The 15375-nt window shown below is 34.6% G+C and overlaps 4 protein-coding genes across 6 annotated transcripts; 3 read left to right on the top strand and 1 right to left on the bottom strand.

Annotated features, from left to right (window-relative positions):
• Positions 1 to 120: 120 nt before the first annotated feature.
• On the bottom strand, positions 121 to 3786 carry LOC104703131 (protein CIA1). Its single transcript, XM_087459745.1, has 10 exons — positions 3147 to 3786; positions 2729 to 2875; positions 2102 to 2320; positions 1928 to 1992; positions 1762 to 1827; positions 1581 to 1652; positions 1376 to 1438; positions 1005 to 1071; positions 693 to 776; positions 121 to 420 (listed from the first exon to the last, which is right to left on the bottom strand). The coding sequence occupies exons 1-10, from the start codon at positions 3342 to 3344 to the stop codon at positions 346 to 348; spliced, it is 1056 nt and encodes a 351-aa protein (XP_087315871.1). The 5' UTR covers positions 3345 to 3786; the 3' UTR covers positions 121 to 345.
• A 551-nt stretch (positions 3787 to 4337) lies between these two features.
• On the top strand, positions 4338 to 6006 carry LOC104703130 (uncharacterized). The gene is made up of 2 exons (XM_019227508.2): positions 4338 to 4468; positions 5103 to 6006. The coding sequence occupies exon 2, from the start codon at positions 5119 to 5121 to the stop codon at positions 5869 to 5871; it is 753 nt and encodes a 250-aa protein (XP_019083053.2). The 5' UTR covers positions 4338 to 4468; positions 5103 to 5118; the 3' UTR covers positions 5872 to 6006.
• Positions 6007 to 9569: 3563 nt separating this feature from the next.
• Positions 9570 to 10583, top strand: LOC104703129 (abscisic acid receptor PYL2). Its single transcript, XM_010419078.3, is given in 2 exon segments — positions 9570 to 10359; positions 10361 to 10583. Coding segments are annotated over 2 exon segments (570 nt in total). The 5' UTR covers positions 9570 to 9804; the 3' UTR covers positions 10376 to 10583.
• A 2378-nt stretch (positions 10584 to 12961) lies between these two features.
• On the top strand, positions 12962 to 15305 carry LOC104703128 (F-box/FBD/LRR-repeat protein At2g26030-like). 3 transcript variants are annotated; one of them, XM_087456629.1, is made up of 4 exons: positions 12962 to 13081; positions 13744 to 14069; positions 14160 to 14300; positions 14382 to 14861. In XM_087456629.1, the coding sequence occupies exons 2-4, from the start codon at positions 13890 to 13892 to the stop codon at positions 14655 to 14657; spliced, it is 597 nt and encodes a 198-aa protein (XP_087312755.1). In that variant the 5' UTR covers positions 12962 to 13081; positions 13744 to 13889; the 3' UTR covers positions 14658 to 14861. The 3 variants fall into 3 exon arrangements, with proteins under 3 accessions (XP_087312755.1, XP_087312754.1, XP_019083511.1); XM_087456628.1 differs by adding an exon at positions 14899 to 15305 and having other exon boundaries at positions 13020 to 14069; positions 14382 to 14706; XM_019227966.2 differs by having other exon boundaries at positions 13020 to 14069.
• The last annotated feature ends 70 nt before the right edge of the window (positions 15306 to 15375 follow it).

Below are 15375 nucleotides of genomic sequence, written 5' to 3'. Positions count from 1 at the left end.
TAACAATGAAGAATACAAAAGAAAATGTGAGATCTTTCAGGTTACGTTCTGCAACAAAGATTTTACAATTCAGTCACACAACTGTCGTCAGCTATGTATTTTTATTCGGTCAGAAAGTTGTTTGTTTTTATTTTTATTTCTCATAACCTTTCTTTTAATACCAACAGTGTTAAAACTTTTGGTATAAGTAAAACAGAAAAATCTTATGAAAACATCATAGAGTTAATATCATATGACAAAAGAGTATACTGTTCTCTACTACCTAAAATGTTATGTTGTTAGAGAGAGACCTCTGGAAAAGTAAAAACATCATAGGAATTTCAGAACCATCCAAATCAACACCAGTCACGGTTTGGTGGCAACCTGCCAAATCTTGACCATCCCATCATCACTGGCCGAGGCAAGCAACCGGTCGCCCTCCTGTTGCATGTTACAATCACAAGCTCAAACTCATAGCCAACATAAAGTTCTGGTAAAAACTTAGCCATAACTACATGTACTTGAGCCAATGTAAGTCGAGTAATAAATGACATCATCTCTCTGACCCTAAGACAGAGCATCAGTATTATGTTCTAATTTCTCAAGTTACATTTATAAGATGCCGTATAGACTACTTCATTATTTCAACCATGTATAACGTATGAAATAGTATGCAGTTGGGTCTATTACTTCATAAGAAACATGGAACTTACACCGCGTGACCATTGGACACAGTTTACATCATTGTCATGTGCTTTATTTTTCTTCAGCAAAAGATTATAGGAAGGTCCATCAACCTGGTACACAAACAAATGATTTTAAGTTCAAAGATGAAGAAGAAATGTTTAATTATATAGTGGTAAACCATTGGCAAGACTAGGAAAACTATAAGTACTGCCTGCATTTGGTTTCTTGTATTGTGCTATGTAAGTTGGAACGATACAGCCAAATTCTACTTAAGTACGCATTGAGATAAAAAGGATATCAGTTTTGAAGTGAAGTACTACAAGATGAAATTATCTTACAGAGTCATGGCTGTCCACAAACAACCGTATAGCATCATCGCCTGCTCCACTGGCAATAATGTCATCCCTGTCAAAATTTTGAAAGAAAAATATAAGAAAACAAAACTTAAGAAACCCCAAAAGATATATAGTAAACTTCAGGGAAATTTTACTCAGTGTGGTCTCACGAAAGAAAATTGGAGGAGGAGGCAATATAGCTTATTAAAATGGTATGAAAATCCCTAATCTGGATACATTTGATCAGATGACTGGGAGTGCAATTATCAGGCACAACAAAGTTTTTGCTTTTAGGCTAGCAGAGTTAGAAACTAGGATTGGAAACATGGTGACACCATGCTTTAAGAAACCAAACCCTTTAAAGGTGTCAATACCTTGACCAGTGAGCTGAGTATATGGTACGGTCATGATAACCAGAGAGTGTACAAAGATGAGTCCTGCAAAGTCCGAGCAAGTAAGGATTACATTAGTAAAAGTTGGAATATAAATTTCTTGGAATCTTGCAGGCTGTGTATTATGTCAACTCGAAACAGTAAGAAACGAACAAACTCAATTACATGTAAACCATTATATTCTCACCAAGGTACATATTCTTCACCAGACTGCATCCTGGCAATATCTGTCCCCCATATCTTCAAGGTTCGATCATCACTGCAAGTACACATTCAGGCAAGCCTGCTATGGTCAGAACAATAACCCAGAGACAGATTACATTGCTTCTATAATGCCTATGGGAGACAAGGGGAGAAGATTCACTAACCTACAAGTAACCATCTTGTCACCTGTAGCGTTAAACGAGATGGCCCAAACCGTAGAGGAGTGACCACTGTGTGAAGAATAAAGGCACATTAATCTACTATAACAAGTAAGAGCCTAGTAAGAACAAAATCGAATGCATATTATAAACACATGGGTAGAAGATATACTTGTTAGATTCACCTAACGTTTGGACACATTCAAACTCACCATCATCATCTTGAGACCACCAAACCTGTTAGTAGCACGCGACTAACGTTGTTAAAATATAATTTTTTTTTTCATTTTTTTGTGTAACAGCTTCAGGTTCTGCATCACTAAACCTAATATAGTATTCTCATTACCTTGATGGTGTCATCATAACTGCAAGAAAATAACACATCCATGGTGGGATGCCACTGAACCATCTTCACATCTTGTGTATGCTCACTTAATACTGCAGCGCACTCATATTCATTCCCTTCAAGCACTTCCCAAATCCAGACAGACTTATCTCTACTACATGTTGCTAGGTATGAACCAGATGCATTCCATGATACACTTTTGACTTCGTTTTCATGTCCCTGCATACAGTTATCTAATAAGATTCTACTAGCCAAAAAGTGTCCTTCAAAGCAAAAAAAACAGTACAAGAAAACCTCCAAAAACTTTGAGCATAATGAATTATGAAGTAAAGCTGAAAAATCCAGGAGACTAATAGTAGTAACTCTGATAAGCCAAGGAGGATCTAGATAATGGAACAAAGATTTACAAAGGAGATGGGTTGCTTCAGAGGAGCTCAGCATTACAGATCAAGTGACAAAGTCGAAAGAGCAAAAAGGAGCTGTGATAGTGATGCTTTCAGGTTATCAAACAAACTATAACTACAGATCAAGTAAGCAAAAGGTCAAAGGAGCAAAAAGGATAGATGAAGCAATTCATGTAATTGATGGAACAACAACTACAAGTCGAGGATTGGGCTAGAAAAGTACCTCCAAAGTGGCAATACACTCAAAATCAGATCCATAATTCTTCCAAATGCCAGTGGTACCATCGAAACTTGCAGTGGCCAATAACTCTCCTGAGGGTGACCAAGCACACGACCTCACAGTTCTTGTATGCGTTTCTTCCAAAGCAGTCTGAGCACTCACAATATACAATGACAAGTTCATTACAATCAACAAAGCTTTAACTAACACAACAGTGGTCAACAAAAACGTCCTAACGCACTGGTCTACTCCAAGTTCAAGGTCAAGTTAAACCCTTTATAGAATCGGAGCAAAACCCACAAATTATAATGTAAAACTGACCTAAAGAATCAATAGATTTCTGTAAATTGAAACTTTTCTCGGAGAAAAAAAAAGGTTTGAACTTTCTTGAAGAGAAAGAGAAGAGATAAGAGATAGAGACCTTGCAGGTCCAGGAGCGAGAGAGGGAGCTTTGTTCCCAGATACGAACGGTGTTGTCGCCACTGCAAGAAGCAAGAACCGGTGAAACACCGTCGGCGTGAGAGGAGACTGGGTTCCAAGCTACGCTCCAAACCCGATCGGTGTGGCCTTCGAGCTTCTGAATCTCCACTAACTCCAAGTTCTTCTCCATCAAATCCATCTATGATCTATCTCTAATCTACCGATTGAGGAGCAAAATCCAAGTTCCAGAATGGTTGGTTGGTTCGGTGGGAAGGAGTAAACTTTTAGGGCTAACCAGAAAACAAAATGACTCTCACGAATCTAAAAAGAGCTCGAGGGGGTATTTCACAATTTAAAGAGAATACTGCCCCTTTTTACTCTTTCTTTTTTTTTCTTTTTTCCAAGGCAATTTTTTATCAGTTGTTTAAAAAAAAATACACAAATTATAATGAAAAAATAAAAAATAAAACAGAATTTTTCCTATTTGTACAATATTTTCATCAAATCATTTGTGTTTTTTAAATAAATTATATAATTTTCTCCATATTATTTTCTATGCTAGCACAAAACATTTTCGTCTTTCCATTCCATTGGTCTCTTTGTTCACACAAATTATTGTCCCGGAAAACAACAGAAAGTGGTTTAAAAATTGGATGAAATCGTTGATATAAATATCACAAAATATTAATTTAGTAAACTTTTCGTGTGTTTTTTGATAGTTAATTATCTCAGTTTGACTAGTGACACATTTTCAATTTGTAATATTTAAATATAAATTTAGTAAACTTTTGTGTATTTAGTAAATAGTTATCTTAGTTTGACTAGTGGTGGTGATGTAATATTTCTATTTAAATTAAAAGTTGTGTGTTATTAATTAGTATGTTATCTATTCTTAAAATGGCCAGGTGTCGGCACCGTATTATATGAATTAAGGGAAACCAATTATATGTGTGATTTGTTAAAAATAAATTTTAAAATAAATGTTCTTTATAGATTTTTTTCTTTATTTCATATAAAGGTAATAAAAAGTGTCATTTATCTAGTTGACATAACATGTTAGGCACCAGACAACAATGATTTCTTTACTTTTCAAATCTTATTGATTTGTATTTACTTGTTAAATTTCACTCTTTTTTTGGCTAAGAAAATTATAAAAGTTGACTAAAGCAAAGAGGCTTTTTTGATCAAATGAGTAAAAGATATGCTCTAAGAGAAGCTTATAAAAAGCCATGGAAATAACACAACAATGCACTCAGAATCAAATTACAATTTCTACTGTTTGAGACAAAAATCCATTGTTTTCACTTTCCTTTGAAAATCCAAGTACTTTTCTCCCTTTTGTTAAATCTATGGCAGAGTTTTTTTCTATTGTTTACTATGATCATGATTTCTCATATCAATCTCAGATTAATCTCATTGATCTATTGAAAATTAGAGAAAAAATGTTTTTGCGGTGACCAGTATGTGAATACATGGTTCAAGAACTCTCTTATACATATACAATTCAAATTCTAGCGATTTTGTTGAATACTATTTTCTCATGTATTAGAGAAAATTGGTGTTCTACAACATGATTTAATGCACATTTAAGTACCACGTGACTTAGTTGCGTTTACTTTAAACCTGAAATATTTATTTTTAAGTATATGCATATCGTCTTGGTGATGATTGGGCTGAGATGTTTGTTGTTTAGCGCTTCTATATATATTGTATCTAAAATATATACTCATTTGATTACTATGTACACGAAATCAAACACTAATTGTTTTTGGTTTAAACTTTGAGTATGCATCAATTTTGATTCCACTAACCTCATTAATGAGATGATCAAAAATTCACAAAATTGTATGATAAATGAATAGTTCATTTATGATTTCTTGATCATCGTTATGTTTTTTTTTGGGTTTTAGTTATACTTTCGCTTAATTAAGATGAACGTTATTTTTGATTAATGTAGGAATCAAACAAGAGAGATGCCTAAAGAAAATCATGCAATGTCTCAGTCAAGCAACATGGTTAGAGTATCACCATACCCGCTTCGCTCTTCTAGGACTAACAAACACAAGGCATCTGAGTGGCCTATTAAGAGTCATGAATGGGAGGATGTGCGGTGTGTGATATGCATGGAACCGCCTCACAATGCTGTTCGTTTGACATGTTCTTCCTTTTCAAGTGGATGTCGTCCATACATGTGCGACACGAGTTTTCGTCACTCCAACTGTTTCAAATCGTTCCAAAAAACCATTAGAAAAGATCCCCTAATCCCCATCACCCTACACTGCCCTTTATGTAGAGGAGAAGTCTCTCAGACGACAAAAGTGATGAAAACTGCAAGAAGATTCATGAATGCTAAACCGAGGTCATGTCCTGTGGACAATTGTGAATTTTTGGGGACGTACACTCAACTGAATAAGCATTTGAAAACTGAGCATCGTGGTCTTATCCCACGAAAGGTCGATCCACAAAGGCAATCGAGGTGGGATATGTTTGAGAGACATACTGAAATCGTTGATCTCCTGACCGCAGCTGGGTTTCCGCAGACAACCGAGATGGCGCCTCAACAGCTTCCATACAATCATCATCATCCTCATGTGTTTCAGGTGATCGTTAATGGAACTGTGTGGAATATTGTTGACTCGGGTCAAGGGAGGACCGGATTTGGCCCCAACAACTATGTCGCAATGCAATTTCAACCATTGGGCGTGTATCCCGGTGGGAATCCGTGAAGAATTCTAATTTTGTTTAATGAAAACCCAAAAATAAAAGTTTGTGCAAAATGTTAATTTCTCAATATGTATTTAATTTTATTAAGTTGGATGTGTAATGTTTAATATTCTAGTTTATAAGTTTTATGCAAACAATATCATCCTTGTCAAGCTCATATATATCGTCCTGTTCCAAAGTAGGCATGGGCAAATTATACGTTTCTACCCAAATTACTCGAACTGAAAACCAAATATGCACCCAAATTATCCAAAATACGATTGTATAATAAAAACATTAATATTTGTAATTATAATTCTATACATAAAAAGGTAATTATATCAAAGTCAGATTATAACTATAAAGTGAATCACGCTCTTAGGTTTGGCGGAGGATCATCTCGCTGCATCATTACTCAAGTTACAGCCATATATGTGTTGATGAGTTCACTCATAAGTGAGATAAAGATAAATTAAAGAACCTTTTTCTTGTCCAATAGTTGTAGCCAGCTACCACTACAAGATCGACTGCTTGACATCGTAGGTGTATCAAGATTCACCAGCTGGGTTTTCCATGATTAGCCAAAGTGGACTCAAAAAATAGTGGTTGACAAGAGATTTTAACATTGGTTTGGTTGTTAGAGGAATTCAATGGTTAGTTGAGTACATTAGGTTCCTTCCAGTTTCAATCCCAACAATAGAGACATTCGCATATGGATATTTGTAACTGGCTCTCGGTTGAGAACTCGTAAGAGAAAGCAAAACTGGAGTTATTTTGTTTGGTTCATGCCACGAATTCCACATTTTGTTACAACATAGTTATTGACACAGCACGAGCCTGAATGAGTTTGTATCAACCTTGTATTTTGTGTGGGGAGATAATTTGGTTTTTTGCTTGCCACAAAACTACATAATTCTATGACTTCTGATTGAGTAAGTGGATCGACGATGTGATTGGCTAACATGTCGATCCGAAGAGACTGGGAACTCTGAACCAAATTACATTAAACTCATTTAACATTTCACCAAAAAAAAGAACAAATCGCCAAAACAAATAAAGATAAGAGAAATGGAAGACTCCCATGCCATCCAATCCTAGTGCCATCTTAGCTAAGAATGTGAATTTGGTTTGAAACCTTATTAAGTAAATGGGAATGTTATATGAAACTGCTATATCCATTTAAAACTATTTTGTCAAATAAAGTTAAATGAGTTTATCTTGTAATACCCAAATGAAAGTAGAAATAAATGGACAACTCAATAATATCCATTTACTAATAAAATATTAAATAATGATAAATGAAAAGGAGAATTTTGCTAACTAGCTAACCTATTTATTGTGTCCAACGGCTTCCAGAACTCAAACTCTCAAAGGGACTCTCGGTCAATGCATTTTACTATATCTATAAGCAACTTATCCTCTTCATCTTATTGGTTAGTATGACTTTGACTTGGTTGGTTGCCACTTGCCAGATTGATTACACGACGCTCCCTAACGGGTTGGCTAATCTAACTTGGGGGTGACTCCCCTTACACGAAATAATAAGATTATTTAAAACGACCTACTACAAATCATAATTATGGTTCAAGCTCGCTTAGATTCGCATGAATGGACTTTAATTTAATTATTGTTTCCTAGGCATTAGTAAAGTGATTATTGACTAATTGTTGCCATTTTAGGCAAACCTTTCCTTTAATAAATACTATATGATAAAATAATGCAAAACATGACCAATAATTGATCAAAGTTTATGGTTCTTTATTAAATACTTAGATTCAACAAGGCTAATACTTACTCTACTCATTGCTTCTCTAAAATTATTTAATGAGTTTTGCCCTTGTCTTTAACGAATTAAATGATATATTTTAATTGCACTTAGTTTTATGGAAAAATGCAGATGCAAACAATATTTCTAATACCTTAATGTCGGAAAAAAATTACTTTAACCTGTTTATAGTTATTATCAAGAATCTGCATGCAGATGCCAACAATATTTAATTGCAGGTTATTATCAAGTTTTTTTTATGAAGAGAAAACTATTTGGCTTTTTCTGTTTTCAATTTCAAAAACCTTTTTATGTGTTCATGTTTAGTTGTGAATTCTATATCTTGGTGAAAACGTTGTTTAGTTTTCTTTTAAATAACCATAGTGTGAATCAATACTTCATAAATTTTGTAGTACCCAAATAAATTTTTTCTTAAACTGCAGAGGACAGGTATGAGGTATGTTTTCTCATACTACAGAAATAACCATAACTGTAAGAGCATTTTGTATTTGGGTAATGCACTACGTTATCTCTGATTCGGCTAGTATTTTTTTTTTTTTTTTGGTGAATAGTGTTTTATTCAAAGACTAGAAAAACCAATTACATTCGGAGGTGTTTCAGGAGCACAGTCCCTCGAGCATCCTCACCAACATTCGGAGGTGTTTCGGGAGCCAAACATATACCAATATTCAAAGCAAACCCTCTACACCATTTCCCTGTATGGTCCTGCAAAACACCCTCGACTGTAGCCAAGCCCGGACAACCACACACTGCTCCATCCGTATTAATCTTCATTCATCCCTCCTCCGGAGCTTTCCATGCAATCATCTGCTCACCCTGACCATGTTACCATCCCTCCGCTGATGAACACTAGTTAGAATTAGAAACCATAACCTTTTCCTTTTAAAAAAAAAACATAACCTTTTTCCATAAACGTAAGTGAAGACAAATTCTTTTATGGATAATTAAATTAAGTGCTTTATTAAAAAGATCAAACATGGAACATCCATTATGGTAATACCTAATTATTAAATACATGTGCAGTACTACTAACCTTCCCACGAAATCAAGGAATAATACAGAGAATTTTGTTAACTACAAAGACAAATTATCCCAGCTCTGACCACCACTTTTCCTTTTGAAACCCAAAAGAGTGAATATGCGGATTTTATTTAAAATATTTTGTTTTTACTTATTAGAATTTTCAATTCCAACAAAATTTTAATTTAAATAGCATTTTCTAACATTTATTTATCTATGATAAACTGGAATATGTATGATATATGCACGTATGTTGATTACGAGGAGGTAGTTGGATCCAGTCTGAACGTGTAGTAACTCTGTTCACTGAAAATAATTAGTACTCCTATTTGCCAAAGCAAAGCAGTCAGTATTAGCTGTATTATCGTATTTAAACTTACTAAAGCTATATATAAAAAACAATTACATTTTACCCTGAGTTGTCAAAAAAAAAAAAAAAACCACATTTAGAAATATTATATTATTCTGCTTGAAGATTAAAGATATTGAGTTTAAACTAAATTTACAATTCTTTTTTAAATGTTATAAAAATAATGTTAGCACGAACTGCTCGTATTTTATCGCATTTCGTTTCGTATGTAAACAATGTTCTTTCGGTTTAATTAACTGATGATCCTTTTTAATAATTGAAGTTATTGAAAAGAAAAAGAAAGAAAAAAAAAAAAAGAAAAAAAAGTGAAGTCACGGTGTATGCCGGGGATACCGCCTGATCATGGGCAAGGTTGTAGCTCCAAGGATACAAATGATGTCTCACAATGTTTTTCATAATAAAAAATAATTTGATTGATATGTGGATGTCAAATTATTTTTGTTTAGAACATATATAGGTTATCCATAAATATGATCTTAAACTCTTTGATAAAGTGGGCTTATAAAATAAGAAATGATCGAGTATTGTTAGTAATGGACAATAAACACACACAAAAGGGATAAATCCATCCAAATTAAAGAACACCCAAAGATTTGTATGAATATAAAAACACACAGCTACCAAAAAAAGAACTTGTCTTTTATTCTCATCTCTTTCACAAATCCCCCAATCTCCAACAAGAAGAGACCTCTCTTTCTCTCTCTCTCTCTCTCGCTCTCTCTCGTATAACCCTAATTCTCTCCACCACAGAAGTCACACGTGTTATCTCTCTTCATCACCATGAGCTCCTCCCCGGTCGTGGAAGGCCTGACCGACGAGGAGCACAAAAATCTCGAACAGGTTATCAAAACTTACCATCGGTTCGAACCAGACCCAACTACTTGCACTTCTCTCATAACCCAACGCATCCACGCTCCCGCCTCCGTGGTTTGGCCTCTCATCCGCCGCTTCGACAACCCTGAACGCTACAAACACTTCGTCAAAAGCTGCCGTCTTATCTCCGGCGATGGAGGCATCGGAAGCGTCCGAGAAGTGACCGTAATCTCCGGCCTCCCAGCGTCCACCAGCACCGAGCGGCTAGAGTTCGTTGACGATGAGCACCGCGTTCTGAGCTTCAGGGTCGTCGGTGGTGAGCACCGGCTCAAGAACTACATATCAGTGACGTCGGTCAACGAGTTCTTGAATCAAGATTCAGGTAAGGTCTACACGGTGGTTCTTGAATCTTACACCGTTGACATACCCGATGGGAACACAGAGGAAGACACGAAAATGTTTGTGGACACTGTCGTCAAACTCAATCTTCAGAAACTCGGAGTTGTCGCCACAGCTGCACCTAATGCATGATGAATGATTTCAAGATTCTTTTCTACTCCTAATAATAATTATTCTTATATTTCCCTTCGGTGATTACTGATTATTTACATAATTTTTGAGATTTTTCATATGACTGTTGGAAGCAAATGTTTAATTTCGATTCCGTGAACGAAACTGTTGTTGCATAACGCATACCAGCTCTCTGTTTGTTTTCTTCAATAAATGGCAAATCAATATTTCTGTCATTTGATTCTGCTTTTTCATAAATCTCTATATATATATTAATATAAATATATATATATATATATTAAATTACTTTTGGACTAGTTTTAATGATGTATTGTATACTTCAAACAGGTATTTTATACTCTTAATACTGGTAAGTTGGTACAGTATATAGTTATCATTTCTTGTCGAAAATGTTGAAAGAAGTTGTTTATTTACCTTACCACAACCATTCTTCTTGTTTCTTATTAAGGTAAATGTTTCTATTTGTGCTAGTATTGTAATCATATCACCGTTCAAACATAGTCCACTATATTAAAGGTTGCTAAAAAACGGTAAGCATTGAATTGCAATTATTGTATTTTTCCAGTTAGTACAAAATAATATAATACTATATTTTTGTATTAGAAAAGGAATCTAAGGGCATCTTTAGTGGGGTTACTCATGGTGTTACTCTTGTTAAAAAAATAATAAAAATATGAGAGAGAAAAGTTAAGAGAGAGTAATCGTTACCTGCTGGAGAATTTTGAGAATTCTTTGAGAAACGGTTCTTTACAAATGTCGTTCATTTATTGGCACATATTTTTAAAAATAAATAATAAATAAAAATGTATAATAAAAATATTTTTTGTTTTGTTTTCTGAGCAATCTTTACCGGTTCTGGACTAAAGATGGTCTAATGGTCTAGATTCGTGTAGAAGTTCTTTTGCCTTTCATTTCTTTAAAGCGCTGGAAAAGAGAAGTGAGTCACATTATGCATGCAGCCATGTACTACTTCCAATAGTTGTGTCTCATCCACAAGTTGTTCTACCTTTTCTGATAGAAAGACAAATACTGTTTTTCTATATTTTCCCTTGATATTTATTTTTTTTGCTCCAAAATGCTTTAAAATAAAACGAAACTTGTTTACAGTAATCTTTATATTCATGTATAAAAATTTATTATATATTAAAGGGAAATATTGATCTAATCATAAGTACATACAATGTCACTGGAAAATTTATGATCTAACTATTTTTTGAGAATCAAATATGGATATTTTTACAACTTTATCCAAAATTTCTACCATCCATATATTATCGAACAGCCATTTCACTATACTAATTCAGTTTCCAAAGATCGCAAACATTTTCAGTCAAAAGAAAATGCTCTCTCACAATCTATTTTTAATTTATTAACGAACTAATTAATCAAAAACTGACAATATTGATTAGGGAAAAAACCCGAAAAATGCTTCATCTAATTTTTTTTGGCCGTTTAATTTCTCTAGTTATTAAATTTTCCAAAAAATACCTGATTTAATTTCAGTTGTCTTTAAAAACCTTCATGTTATTAATATTGGTAGATCCATACGTAAAGACATAACAACTCTTAACTAAATGTTAACCATGGTTAAAATTTAACCCCCACGTGTTTAATTAAAGAGATCTAATGACACTGTTACCCTTCTTCTTCTCTTCCACAAATCGATTTCAAGTTTGAGAGAGATAGAACCCTAAAATTTCAAGAAATCAAATTTGGTTTGAGAGAATGGTTAGCTAATAACACTCAGAGAAAATGTAATCTCCACACAAACACAAACACAGTGTGCATTAATCACACCTCGAGAAACCCAGATTTTTTTTTCTTTTTTGTTTAAAGTAAAGCCACGATCTTCAACCTGACTAAAACCCAGATCTTGCTCAATTAAATAAAAGAAGAAGAAACCTCAAGTTTTTTAATTAAAGGGACAACTTTAAAACTCTCTTTAGCAATAACCCAGAAGAAGATCTCAGTTGAACGAAGCTCACACTTCTTCAAGTTACAGGGAGGGATTAAATTAATAAAAAATAAAAAATGAGAGGTTTTGAAAATTCAGCAATGACGATCGAATCCTTTAATACACCACTCTATGGAAATTGCAGCACGAAAATAAAATACTTGTGGTGAACTTTGGCTAACCATTCTCTCAAACCAAATCTGATTTCTTGAAATTTTAGGGTTTTATCTCTCTCAAACTCGAAATCGATTTGTGGAAGAGAAGAAGAAGGGCAACAGTGTCATTAGATCTCTTTAATTAAACATGTGGGGGTTAAATTTTAATCCTGGTTAACATTTTGTTAAGAGTCGTTATGTCTTTACGTATGGATCTACCAATATTAATAAGATGAAGGTTTTTAAAGACAATGGAAATTAAACAGGTTTTTTTGGGAAATTTAATAACTAGAGAAATTAAATAGCAAAAAAAAATTAGATGACTTATTTTTCAGGTTTTTTCCCATATTGATTATAGTTTTTTTGGGTTAACCCAAAAAAAACTGAAAACTGTGAGTATCAAAATAAAAGTCAAAACTCAAAACTAAACCAAACCAAATTTGATATGGTTTTTTTAATATGATCAATAACATATATACAATCTGCTCATTCAAGCCCAATTAGGCCCAATCCCCAATCGTATCAGATCACCTGCGGCGGCAAATCAAATCGACGGCGACTTCCTTTACATTCACATTTCCTCTTCCGTCGCGTCAATTCGACGGTGAGCTCTTCAGACCCAGCTTGATTGCATGTTTATCTATGTGATTTTAGAATCAATTTCAGCTTACTTTAGGATTAGCGATGAGTTGCGATAGGATCAGCGAATACCAGGTTTTTTGCTAACACAAGTACTCTCATACCTTCCGACCAAAGATTCCGTCAAGACAAGTGTTTTATCCAAGAGATGGGAACTTCTCTGGCTTAGTGTTCATGTTCTTGACTTAAAGGTCAGCGATTTCCCTGACGAAGACTACGCGAGATTTGTCGACAAATTTACGGATTTTAGTCGGAATTCATGAATGCGAATGTTCAAGATTAAGTATGATGAATACACTTACGACGATGATCGGTTGGCCGGATGGGTTAGTACAGCGGTTAACCGTGGGATTAAGCATTTAGATGCTAAAGGGTTTGAGACTGATATGTGTATGAGAGAGTTTATGCCTCTGGACATTTATAAGAGCAATACGTTATTGTCTTTGGTGCTTGTAACGGTCGGAATCGTGAATCCCGAGTTCGTTGTTTCTCTACCTTGTCTTAAGATCTTACATTTAGAAGACGTTTGGTATTTTGATGATCCTTTGATCATGGAGAAGGTTATCTCAGGTTGTCCTGTTCTTGAAGATCTTGTTTTGATTAGGCCTTTTGATTTTTGTGATGTAGACGTTCTGCAGTTTCTTCGCGTGAGGTCTCGGAGTCTTAAGAGTTTTCGTCTCACGTTTGAGTATAGTAACGCTGGTGCATGTTATTCGGTTGAGATTGATGCTCCAAGACTCGAGTATTTGAATTTTAATGATGACAATTCTGATATGGTTATAGTCAAGAACCTGACTTCTTTGTTGATGATCGATATTGATACTGAATTTAATGTTAAGTTTGGCGGTAGTCCTTTGGAACCGGGGGATTTAAGCAAGAGAGATACTATCCGTGACTTTATCACTGGTGTATCTAGTGTTAGACATATGATCATCTCTCAGCGTACTTTAGAGGTGAAAATATGTACTTTGTGATGCATATATGTAACAAGAAATGTACTTTGATTACTTATGATGTATCCTTTTTTTTCATTCTTCTTGCAGGTCCTCTATAGATATTCCAAACTCGGACCAATTCCGAAATTCGATAACTTGTATCGCTTACAAGCTGCGATCTCTGGATCCTTGTTGCAGTTGTTGCTCGTCTTTCTTGAGAGCTGTCCAAATTTGGAAAACCTCATCTTGGTAATATGTTGTATGAATCTATGCTTTGGTTCGTTAATAACACCTCTGAATATATCGTAAACCCAGCTTGTGCCCTTGCAGGACTTTGTTGTTTCGACGGAGCCTGAGCAAGCTGGACTTGACTATGTCCCTCAATGTTTGTTATCAAGTCTGGAGAGTGTCGAGATTAGAGAATTGGTTATAGGAGAAGAAACCGGAATGAAATTAGTGAAGTATTTTCTCAAGAATTCAGTAGTTCTCCGGAAACTCACTCTGCATTTTAAAGATTCTTCGATGGCAAACCAAGATTCAGATATCTTTAAGGAGCTTCATACTTTCACAAAGCGTTCTCGGTGCTGTGAGGTCATCATACATTGACAAATGACAATGTTTATAGAAGACCAGTGTAGGAATTTTTTTTTTTTGGGTAAGGACCAGTGTAGGGATCCTTTGATATGAAAAAATTACACTAAATTGCTACCACATTACAATAACTCAGTTGAACTCGCAAACTAAACACATACCGTCCTCTTGTAGACAATTTTAACATGCAAGTTAGTCATGACTCTAATTACTTTTGGATTTGGATTTATGAATGTTTATATGTATTTGTGTGTAGGTGTAAAGGAACAAGCACAGGATCAAACTCTACTTATAGTGAACTGGTGAAGAGTTAGTCTTTTACGTGTGATCATTTCAACCCCACGTATGAAACATAGACAGTGAGTTCTAGTATGGTTGATGGCTGGTTTCTCCATTTTACATATGAAACGCTGCTTGATCTATCTAACATGTTACCTTAGCGGCCGGGGTGTTACATTGTTCGATATGTTACTTGGGCTATTGGTTTTTTTTTTTTTTTTTTTACGAAAAATGTAAATATCGGTAGTCAATTTAGGTTTTAAAGATTGGATAACCTGTTTAATTTGTCCAATAAAAATATGGAAATAAAAACAACTCAAACTTTAAAGTAACATACTTTGTATTGTTTTGCAGAAATTTTCCGACGTTCGTTGCATGAAAGTATATATAGAGCAAGAAGAGAAACTAGAACTTCAAGAGTACTTTGATTGCCCATATACTTGAGTCGCAAGAA

The sequence above is a fragment of the Camelina sativa genome, chromosome 7, assembly GCF_030686135.1.
Source record: "Camelina sativa cultivar CO46 ecotype springtype chromosome 7, ASM3068613v1".
In the NCBI taxonomy this organism is placed as follows: Eukaryota; Viridiplantae; Streptophyta; class Magnoliopsida; order Brassicales; family Brassicaceae; genus Camelina; species Camelina sativa.
Note: the sequence above shows the minus strand (reverse complement) of the source record. Positions and strands in the feature narration are given on the sequence as shown.